The 12,080-nt window shown below is 43.7% G+C and overlaps 1 protein-coding gene across 1 annotated transcript in view; it reads left to right on the top strand.

Moving 5' to 3' along the window:
* LOC113134014 (receptor-type tyrosine-protein phosphatase N2-like) overlaps nt 1-12,080 on the top strand; it is a 178,509-nt gene that overhangs the window by 4,991 nt on the left and 161,438 nt on the right. The window contains exon 2 of the mRNA XM_026313186.1: nt 4,603-4,653. Coding sequence (XP_026168971.1) covers nt 4,603-4,653 — 51 coding nt within the window. The remainder of the gene's footprint in view (nt 1-4,602; nt 4,654-12,080) is intronic.

Genomic DNA, 12,080 nt, shown 5'->3' with positions numbered 1-12,080 from the left:
TGTTATTGCTGAAGCTGTAACTGATTCTCAGTTGGGTCCAATACTGTTTGAAATGGTTTATTCATATCTTTACCAGAGAATCAGGTTTGTGTTTACCAGGAAAAGCGTCTCCCTCTAAGGCTGAACGATGATGTGGTCGCGTGATCTGATGGTGTATTTGGTCAAATGACAACAGATGGATTGTGTTTTGCCCTTTATGTGTTTCTGACGTGTTGCTGTGCTGGGGGGGGGATCTCTGTGCATAGATTAGTGAGAATTCAGAGAAAGCACATGGCTGTTAAAATGCTCACGTCATTCTGTGGTGAAGCTCGGCTGTTTCCGTTGGTGGCTGGTTTATTGCTCATCAGACCGACTGACTGGCTGTTGATCAGTTGAGAGGAAAAGCCTGTTTCTCCTGATGCTCTCCTGCCACCTGCTGCAGGCTCCTGTTCTGGTGTCTCCTCACCGCGCAGGTGAACCCCCATGTGTTCTGAGTGCTCACGTGTCTGTGTGGCCCTGTAAGGGTTTGTTGTGCTTCCTGCTGAACCACCACTGCTCTTTGGATTCACTTGGGAGCTGATAGTCCGGTCCTGGGCTCTTATGGCTTAAAACAGCTCGTCTGAGGTGCAGAGATTTCACATGTGACTGCAGGTCTGAACCTGCTCAAGCTTTAAAGTCACCACCAGTGTTTCACATGCACCTGGTTTAAAGTTCTTCCTGAAAATAAAGTGAAGAGAAGCTTGTTCTTGATGTTTGAGTGACATTTGTAGAAAACCACAGCTCAGGATTATGGGTGATTTACTGTAACAGGGACTTGGATTCCTGGAAAAATTAAAAATCCACAGTCTCTGTAGTAACACAACAGGCAGGCAGCACCAGAGAGCTACATTCAAAGATGTTTCTGAATGCTACAGCTCTGCTCCCTCATCCGACCAGTCGTGTGGATCAATGGCGTGGTGCTGGAACAATCAGTGGAAGAGATGAAGAGAGGAGGATGAGAGGGAAAGGATGAGAGAGAGGAGGTGATGGAGGCGACTGTTTTGTCGCTGCAGGAGACAGAAGAGGGAAGACACAGAGAGAGATTACTGCCAATTTAAAGCCCCCACACTAATTCGACTGTTGTCTTCTTAAAAAACAAAATGGACATGGAACGCAGGGCACACGTGTACTGTAGATAGTTGACTCAAAGCCCTTTTTGATCCGCCACGGAAAAGACTACAAAGAGGGAAAGCTTTTACAAGGCACCGCCCTTTTCCTTCAGACTGCGACCCCGACATGTTATCAGCTGTCCTGAGATGTAAACAGGCCTGCAGAGATAACATTGTGTGAAAACAGAGGAAAAATGCACTGAGTCATTCTTTGTAATGGAGGCAGAAGACAACACCGTAGTTGTAAAGCCTCACAGGACGGTTAGGACGAAGTCAGTATATCACGGGTTAGACAACAAACCCGTTGATTCACTGGTGAGAGTGAAATGAATTTATTTCAGCACAATGACCAGAAAACTCCCCAGTAACTCGCTGGCACACAGGACACATGGTGACCAGCTGCACAAACAGTCTGAACAGTGTAGTTATCTGCTGTGATGTAAGCTGCCACCGTCATCGTAGACCTACTGGTGTTATTTTTCACCACCACAGAAGGAGCTTTGTGCAGGGCACCTCCAGCCGTGCACGTCAGCTTATATCAGAGCTGCACTAAAGTCTGCTGAACATTATTTCCAGCACAGTGTGTACTCATCCTTTAAAGCTTGAAATGCCAGAATAAACGGAATAGATCGAGAGATTTTAACCAGCTTTATTTGACACAGCTCAGTTTGAATGAGGTTTAATTAAGTAGAAACTTTTAGAGAATGAAAAGGTCGCTAGGAAAATAAAGTCATATATATTTTTGTTTTCCTTTTTATATTGAGAATAAACACAAACTGCATTTTGAATTTTATGGATTAAACAGTAGCAATTTGTCATTTTACTCTTCACATGGACAAACATATTAAAACGCTGCCCGTGTCCTTCAAGGTGACCGCTCTCAGTTTAATCATTGGCCGTGTCCCTTGGGAGCAGCAGGTGTGTGGTGCAGACAGACAGATGGCACCATGGGAACTGTAGTGCCTCTTTCTGTCAGAGAGCGTGGCTTGTAATGGCCCTTCCAGGAGGCAGTAAAGGCCACAGCCTGGTCGCTGCTTTTTGCTCACAGGATGAAGCTGATTGAAATTCCGTTCTTCCCGCATCGCCGGCTTGGCGTGGATCCACGGTGCAACGCTGCAGCCTATTTCACACTCTGCTGGTGTGGAGTGATGAAACCTGAAAGCAAAAACTCAGGGTGGCAGCAAAAGTCCAAAAGTAGAACGCAGCATTGTCTTCCATATCCTCCACTTATCTGCAAATGATTTAACTTATCTCTTATTTTTCCTTCATAGCACTGCTCCTCCTGAACTCAGGGTCTTTTTAGGGACTCTGACTCCGCTTTGGTGCTGATATAACCATCCTCATCAATAGAGAGGTTTTTTTTTTTTTGCCTTATGTGTTTTTATCTAAACCATTGTATCGATGCCAGTGTCACTATATAACAGGGCTGCATAGAAAACTAAACAGGAACATTTGAAAATAAAACTTATCTGCTGCTTTGACTACAAGTTAATGAATGTTAGGAAAAAGTTGTCTACAGCCTCTGTGTCCCTTTTCTTGATTGTATAGTTTAGTTCTTATTATGATGTTTTGGAGAAATTAGCCCAAGTGATGAATGAAAGCCCCAAAGCTGCTGCAATAAATCTCCATCTCTTTGTAAACAGCTTTTCTGTGTTGCGTGTTCCTGCTTTTAACAAGGCCACGTCTGCTGGAAACACGCTGTGATAACTGTGTCTTCTGCCACAGACACGTACAGTAAACAAACACAGCCTCGGGCGATTCTGCTTTAATTACACCAAACCAGAAACATCATGAATATCCGGCAATAGACGACACGAGCCCGAAGCAAATGACTTCACTTTGCAATGTCCTCGTTAGAGACGAACTGCATCCTGGGTAACAAAGGCGAGGTTGCCTTGACAAAAGTGAGACGTAGCTGAGAAAGCTTGAAAGGCTTGATGAGGGGAGTAATTGGTGTCACACTGATCTGTGCAAGCCAGAGAGGCGCTCGGTGTTGCCGTGGTAACAGCATCCCATCGCTTTGCTAGACACCCTGCTCGTCACAGTCCCCGGAGTATTTCCTGTGTGTGTGTGTGTGTGTGTGTGTGTGTGTGTGTGTGTGTGTGTTTACACCCACTGAGTTCATACATTATGAATGCGATTGGTTGGTGCAGCATCAGTACACGTTTTAAATGCCTAATTTCCTAATGCCAGAAATACTGGAACACGTTTTAGTAGTAGTAGTATTGCTCGTAGCATTATCTGTAATTAAAGTACTTGTAGTAGTAAAATATTGTAAAGTAAAATATCGATACGAGTAGATTCATAGCAGTAAGTACTGGTCATTTTAGCAGCACAGGTAGTTGGAGTTGTTGTAGTAATAGTCTTAGAATAATTAGATTAGTAGATATAGTAGTAAAACTAGTCTTAGAAAAAGTTATCTTCTATAGTATTACTCATAGTAGTAGCAGTAAAACTAGTTTTAGAGAAGTAAAAGTAGATATACTACTATTAGTATATGTAGTAACTGCAGTAGCCTAGTACATCTAGTATCTTAATAGTGGCTGTCAGGGATCAGGGTAAGCATCATACTACATGATGTTGCAGTAGAAGTACTGTAGTAGTTGTAGAAGTAATTGTAGTGGAAAATAAAGACTATTGTTTATGTTGACTGGAAGCCAGACCACCCTCCGTGACCATCTGTTGCCACAATTAGACTTCATCTGTTCTTTGTACTGCAGGGCTTTTATTGTGTAGCAGCAACAGGAAGTACACTTACTGATTTCTCTTGTTCATCAGAGCTTTTACTTTTTCTTTTTTTTTGAGTCAGTCTCATAAATGTCTGTTTGGGACAGAGCGAGTAAGAGACAGAGGAACAGACAGTAAACGATGCGTTTCTTAAATCTTATAAGGTGAAGAGAATAAAATATGGCGGCCTGTCTCCCAGAGGAGCAGTAAAGGTCCCTCCTGTTCCCCCTCAGCCCTGCATTAACTCTCTCTCTAAGAGTGTCCATGACTTAAGTTTAACAGAGATAAAAAAATAAACTTAAACATTCAGCAGAAATGAGCCTTTTATTTAGTATAAAGTACTAAGAACTAATAAGGCAGAGTGAGACAGACTTTCTGAATCTAGTTCTAGTAATAATAACAGATTTAAGAGGAAAGTCCTGTTGAAGCTGCTGACACAGTCCTGAGCGATAATCAGGCAGGGAAGTAAAAACTCCTGTGGTGGATCACGCAGCTTCCAAAGCTCCACAAGTGGCAGCAGAAACGTTCTCAAACCCGGACGAGCAAAACTAAAACCCGCATGTGTAGATTTAGGAGAGAGGCCTAAATACAAGAAACCACCACAAACCGATACCCCAAGTGATCTTTTCAGACAGATTTTAGCTCCATACGTGTTTGTTTTCATGGCAGCAGGAGTGTGGCAGCTGGAAGGACGAGATCTGATGACAAACCTCTAACCAGTTTGTTGTTTCTGTGTCTTTGCTAACAGGTTGCCTGTTTGAGAGCGAGCTGTGCTCACCATATGAGCTCTGCGTCAACGGTAAGGTGTCCGACACACACAGCCAAAGCGTTTCTTCAATAATACACGAGTAAATCCTTATTTCATGAAGGTGCTGGGGTTGTTTTTGGTCAGGCTGCTGATTCTGTCTGTTTGGGGACTGTCCTGGACCCAGTAAGCTGCTGTGGCGTTGGCTTGAACTGTTCATGCTTTGAAATGCACAGGGAGGAAACAGTCATTATGTGGGGAGTGGTGTTAGTGCTGAAGTCTGGTGATCTCCCTCTGCACCAGTGTGAAATGTATTGTTTGTGACTGGGCCCCTGATTAAGGCCAGTGTGACCAGCAGCTACAGGAACAGCTCTGTGCAGAACATATTTGTGTCTGCTGCATTAATGCTGGCAGTCACAGCAGGCGACGTGTGTGTGTGTGTGTGTGAGTCTATGTAAATCCACACAAATCTGAATAGCTGCATTACTTGTACGTGCATATTTGCCTCTTCAGAATCAGCTGCAGTGTTTATTGTGTGTTCTGTAATTGCAGATGCCAGAGAACCATATATAAAGCTAAATATAGACCTGCAGGCTGACTCTGCCTCCCTGTTTGCCTCTCTGGCATCAAGCAGAAGGAAACCCCTGCTGAGAATCAACCCAGAATCAAAAAAAAAGCTCAAAACATGAAAGTTGTTCAGAGCAAAGAATTTGCATTTATTTCTGAATCTTGGAAAGACTTTTGAGGCTCCACTGGGTCTGGCGGGCGATAACAGGGGGTTGATCTCCGGGGTTTACACCAATTCAGTTCTAAGCTAAGCTTCTGTTTGTGTATCTGCTGATCATCAGCATTTACTGGCTGATTCTGTGCAGAGCGAACTTCACTTATCAGCATCACTGCAGGATTTAAGACAAAGGCAGAGAGCCAGCTCTGTGTGTAATCTGATTAAACATGTGGATGGCCTGTTAGGAGGTGCAGGTGGCCTTTCCATCGGGGACTCGGTTGACCTGCTTCCTGACCTGTCTTTATTTCATTCTGGATTCATTAGGCTGTTTCCTGTCTGCCCAGTGTCCTTTTGAAATACTCCCAAGTAATCGAATTCTGACAGAGGAGGGGAGTAAAAAACCAAACGTGTGTCATCATGTGCCCGTTGGGTTTTATTTTTAGCTGAGCTCAGACGGCCCCTCTGTCTGTGTTGTGACGGCCTCAGGTGACCTGATTTCACTGTGGTGAACAAAGGTGTCACCTGCTGTTCTGTGACGTTTGTTTCCTTGTGCTGCTCGTGATGTTCCTGCTTCTAGATGTTTGGTAATAAAACACCTTGCAGAGGAACGAGGGACAATTGAGGGTTTAACGATTGTCATCTTCGATAAAACAGCAGCATCCTTACTAATTAATCTCATAATTTAATGACATGCATATCAGGGTCTAACTGTAAAAAAATAAAAATACTTTTGCACAGTAGAAGTCAGGGGACCTGTTGCAGTTCTTGCCCAGACTGGTCCAGAAGTGCTGAGTATTAAAATGATTTAGTCAGTGTGTGGTGGAGCTGAGGCAGGTGAGACGACAGCTCCGACAGCTGGATCTCTCAGTGGAAAAGCTGCGGTGGCTGCACCTCCGGCCATTGTTCTCGTCCAGCACGTGTCCGACCTGCTTGAATAGCTGCTGTCAGACCGCTCCTCTCGGACGACGCCAGGCTGTTGTGTCGGTGAAGGGCAGCTCGGGCTCTATCAGGCCACACAGCGGCTCTGATTACCTGAGCTGGCTATAATCTCCTGGAGTGAGGCTCCTTTTGTTTAGGCAGGACGTTCTCTCTCCTCCTTCCTTTTTCCAACAACAAAGAGTATGACAAATGAAAAAATGTCTAAACGTCTGTTGGGAACAAGTTGTTCTTTTCCATGGCACTGGAAAATGTTTGACATGAGACAGCTGCTCCTGGAAAAACACTACGTATGACACTGCATTTAAAGGATTCAAGTAATTTAACATGGAGCCTGTAGAGTGATGGCTTTATTTGTCAGTGCAGGGTGAGTCAGGTTTAGGGTTGAACTCAGGCCATGTGCAGAGGTCAGTTCATAAATATCCAACCAAAGGAGCAAATAGGAAGTGAATGAAAACCCCAACTTCAGGTCTCGTCATTCGGTTCTTGTGCAGCCTGTTAAAAACTGTTAAGAAACTTCTGAGAAATGTGCGAAGAGATTCACTGGGTCTGTTATCAAATCCAGTCTAATGAATTTATGCAGCACATTCACATTCAGAAAGAAAAACACAGTAGAAGACAAAGTAAACAAGACAATAATACTAATGGTAAGAATCAGAGTGTTAGAGTCACCCAAAGGTCTTAAGCTTTACTTTACAATAATCTATAGATCTATCAACGAGCCAATCGATAGAAACAAATGAAAGGACCCTGAACTCGGTCCTGTAATCCAGTGCCAGCTGCAGGACCAGGTCTAACACCGTCTCCGTCTTCATAAGACGAGCACAGAGTCTGGCTGCAGCACACACCAGGAGCATGTTAGCATGTTGGCTAAATAAAGCCATTATAAAATGTTTCTGTAAATAATCCTGTTGCTGTTATGTTGCTATGAACATAAGGCTCCATCATACATCAGGACTGAGACTATGGTGTGTGCACCCAGCCCTGTGGACTTTTTCCAGCCCAGCATGTGTGGGCACAGCCGGAGAAAGGGCAGGCCGGCCGAGTGGCAAAGTGCTGCTCCATCAGTGAGTTGACATTTTCATTGTGAAGCACTTGGTCACGCTGCAGAAACTGCTCCTCACACTCGTGTGCTGGTGTTTTCAGATCTGACTGACGTCGTTTATCTGTTTCACCTGATTTCAGGAAGTTACTGATAAGATTGAGATGGCAGGTTACCTTGTTAGTGCAGTCTGCAGATCAGTCCTCTTGATTAGATCAGGTGTCTGCGTTTAACAAACGTTATTCTCATGGTGATTTTCTTTTTCTTTTTTCCACTACACTCATTTTCAGCCCCAGCATGCAACTGAGTCTGGCTGTGGAGATAAGACAGGCAGCCTCACTGTTACTGTGTCCTCAAAGCTCAATATGTGCTGACATTTTATAACCACGTCTACAACTAATGATTATTTGTGTGAGGAGAGTCACTGGGATCATGGAATCTGCTAATTATTTGTGTCTATAACATGGTTGAGGGAGAAATTATCTCTGATATTTAACTGATGGTTTCAGCTCTACCCTAAATGTTAAGTATTAACTATAAAACATGTACTTACTTTACCCAAGTGCAACCTAAATATTTAGACATGAGGATATCTTAAAGTTTTGATAGATTCTGGTCATAGTAAATGTTGGATTCATGATTAACACATGGCAGGTTTCTATTCCATCACAGGAAACGTAATATTACTGTTAGTTTGTGGATGTGCAGATCAAGTGGAGAGGTGCGTTGAGATGTGGGTGGAAAGTGCTGACGTTATTTTCAGGTCAGGAGCAGGAATAAAGGTGAAGAATTTCTGTTTGGTTAACCCAGATTTAATTTTAGGTGTGGCCTGCTGTGTGATAAGGAGTCATGTGATGTCGCTGATAAAAGGTGTGTATTGTTTGACTTTCTCTGTGTGTCACAGGCTGTTTCATGGATTTTATGACAGTGAGAGGTTATTTGTCTCTGCCATGTAAAGATGTGGATGTAATTCTGTAATATTACATTTATGTCTCTGTCTTGACAAAACTTCATTACAAGTCATAAAACCAATTATTAGATTTATTAGACAGAAGCATCAACAGCAGGTGAAGTTAAATTTAATCTCTGAGGTCATTAATTCCCCTCCATGCATCGCATTGACTCTTCAGGGCCGGTGCGGTGTTTGCCCACTGTGCCGTCGAACACGTCATTAGCATGTAATCTGTCATGACGACAGTCATGGCCCCCGCTGATGCAGATTAGCTGCTCTTTACAAACCGAGATCTACGTGCTGGTTCCTGACAGCAGACGCGGCCGTGACGAAGGAAGGTGCTCTGCCTCAGCCCCGCCCCCACACATCCCGCTTTCCTCCTGATTAGCTGCAAGGGACAAAAAGTGCTCGATAGAAATCACCATGGCAACAGGCGCGGGAGGAGCAGAGCTGAACCGGCCCATTTACCCATCTGCGTCCTGTTGCACGTCGCCTCCCGAGCGTGCATCACAACAGTACACGTGTCACAGCACCCCCACGGCAAAGACAGTCTGCACCGAAAATATCTCTGCACGTCTGTCGACCGATCATTTAAACAGTTAATCTGAGGTCCAGTCGTCCAACTCATGGCTCCTTTCTCACACGTTACTGGGTTAGAGTGTGAGCAGAAGCTTCCTCAGCATTTGGTGGCAGAAAGTTTTCTTAGAAAACACCATTATTAGTTATTACAGGGGTGACAGGTGAAATGTTTAATAAGTGGGTGGGAAAAGATGCAGCTTCCTTCAGCATGAGACTATTTATTTACCTCGTTAGATTATTGCAGCTCTCATAATTAAAGGTTAGATTCTAATTAATGTCAACAGAAAACCCAGATCCTACAGTGAACCGATCCTGTGATCCTGTTTCACAGACTCTATTAAAAACCACTGCAGCGCTCGGTGACATGGTCCTTCATCACCACGAGCACATGCTGCACTTTATTCTGACTCGGCCGCCCAGACGCCGACCTTCTGTCGCGCTTTAGTGCCGAACGTGTTTTAATCTGCAGCTGAACAAAAACTGTTGTGCAACTTTCGCCCAGTAAAACAGGGACCAGCTGCTTAATGTTAGAAATTCCTGAGCCTTGTTTTTGAGGAAAAATTTTAAATGTGTGAGCTTTGAGTAAAAGTTTAGCTTTAACATGATGCCACATGTCAGAAGGTCTTGACAGTGTTTTTGTCTTTTCATGGGGTTTGTAGAAAATCAGTCTAATAAGACAAGTCTCATCACTGTGCTGAGAAAACCCCCCCTGGTTAAGACAAAAACAAGCTGCTCTTCCTGACACAGCTTTTCAGAAAACGACTATAATCTCTTGTCTTTTTGCTGGGAGGCTTTTTCATGTGTGCAGGGTGGATCAGCAGCATCAGTGCTGCCTGCTGCTGATTGTGTCATCTGGTTTTGTTTTGCTGCGACGCTGGTGCTCTGATCACGACTCTGTCGACAAAAGGCCGTTTCTTGTGCCCCCAATAAGCACGTCGCTAACGGGAGCTGCGGCCAGGATGTGAACGCTTCAGTGGTGTTGGGCGTCTGACGGTGTTTGTTTAATGATCCCACAGGTTCTGCTATCATTGGCACATTTGCTGTCTGATTAGAGTAACTGGCTGGTGTGTGTAGTGTTATTGATCAAGTGTGGGGTTTAAGTGTCGTTCTGAGGGAAATACCCATAACTACACTCCCATCACATTATAACGGAGCTATTTTAAAACCAGATTCTTTTAAAATAAATGGTTTGTGATATTAAAAATCAGATTGGAATAAGAAAACAGAAAATTATACAAGAGGCATCGGTCCAGCAGCAGATCAGCAGAACGAGACAAGTCTCAATGGCTAATCAGTGTATAGACATTGCAGTATTTCCACTAGTCTTTACAAATTGTTCCAGATTACTACAAGTCCCATGAATCTGCCATAGTGTTATTGATCGCTAACACTGACTCAGTGGTTACTGTGCCAAGTGTTGAATTTTCTGCCTTTCCGAGGTCACTTTCAGACTTTTTTTTATCAGCTCTGGAGCTAAAGTTCAGCTCTCTGAGTCACTGTTGATTGTAAAGTCCACAAAGTTTCTGAGAAATTACAACTAAAACTTTAGATTTGTTATTTTGGCCAACTCCTGCCCTACGAGTTGTTACAATTAGGATAGTTTCCTTTCTGCGTCAGCCATCCAGCATCCCGAAGCCCCCAACTTCCTCAAAACTAGTTATTTTGCAAAAACCAGCGAATCTTTAAAAGTTGCTTATTACATAATCTTATCAGCATAGCTGCTGATCACTGTTTCTATTGATCAGCTAAATAATCATTCTTTACTTGATCACAGTATTTTAATTGTTTTTAAATTTGAAGCGTTCTGCACACACTGAGCATGAGCATCGCCGAGCTGCAGTGAAACAACGAGACGGTGCAGGCTGGTGACATGTATGAAGGAAACCGGTGACTGTGTGGCCGGTCGGCGCAGCCCAGGCCCTGCTAAACACCACCAGATGTCATTGATCCCGTGGAGTGAAGGCTGTGAAGGATGGACCTGTGGCGTTCCCCTGAGGCCACAGATCCATTAAGATGTCTTAATCCAGTTCATTAGGCAGGAGTGAGTTTGCTGTTTTCAGTCAGCAGGGCCCAACAGTCCAGAAATGCTCCACAGCTGCACTAACACTTCATGTCAGTTGCTTGTGCATTATTTTTTCTACACACATGAGCTTTAAAACGTAACTGATCAGGAAACTGTAAAAGATCAGAATTTATTTATGCATTTTTATAACCTCCTTAGTCGAACTATTGTCCAACTGCACAGCAGCACAAAGTGCAAGTAATGAAAAAATGGGAAAAACCAACAGAACAGTGTTTTCTTATTGTTATTTAATGATGGCTGTTTAAGCTGCAGCTGCCCAAAGCAACATCTGGTCAGCACCGTCGGCCCATCTCTCCATCTTAATACACTCTGTGCTTCTGAGAATGGCCCTGTGCATCCTCATTCTGCTCTAATCTGGAGCATAAATCACTGGATGACATGTCTGGCTCTGAATTATGGCCCTCTGGTAGTGGACTGGGATAAATCGCAGAGACTTAGATATGCATGAGCATAATTATGAGGGATAATTCAAGATGTTGCTTCTGGGAAATGCGGAAATGCTGTTGAATGAGATCAGAGCTGAAGAAGAAGGAAAAAAAAGGCTTGTGGTGCAGGAGTTTACTCAGGATCTTACTCTGCCTTTATCAGATGTTGTTGTAGATACAATTAAAGTGAATCACTGTCGATCATATCCACTGTGTCACACACAGGGCTTTGTACTTTATTGATTTCAGAGTAACACAAGATTATCAACAGACATCTTGAAATAAAGACATCAGTGAGTAGCTTCTTTGAGTAACTCCAAGGAACTTCCAGCCATGGACATGTTGTAAAATAGGACGCCGACATGTTACAGCCACAGCAAAGCGCCTCAGACTAAATGATGCGGCTTTTTTGCATCATTTTATGGTTATTTCAGTCACTTTGTAGTCGTTTTGCGTCACTTGATGGTCGTCTTGTGTCTCTTATTTGTTGATTTGCTCCATTATGTGATGGTTCTCGGTCCCTTTCTGGTTCTTCTGCATCTCTTTGCGGCCGTTGTGCATCTGTTTGGGGTCATTTCAATGACTTTCCAATAACCAACGCTGGAAACAGTCACTTCACACAGAGCTTCTGATACTAACAAGCTGCCCCCCTGGATCTGCATCTGCTGCCTATGTTTATGCACCGTGGTGCAATCCCTCAACTCACGTTACATAATGCTGATCCCAAAGTGATCCATGCA

Source organism: Mastacembelus armatus, chromosome 17 (genome assembly GCF_900324485.2).
Source record: "Mastacembelus armatus chromosome 17, fMasArm1.2, whole genome shotgun sequence".
Taxonomy (NCBI): domain Eukaryota; kingdom Metazoa; phylum Chordata; class Actinopteri; order Synbranchiformes; family Mastacembelidae; genus Mastacembelus; species Mastacembelus armatus.
Note: the sequence above shows the minus strand (reverse complement) of the source record. Positions and strands in the feature narration are given on the sequence as shown.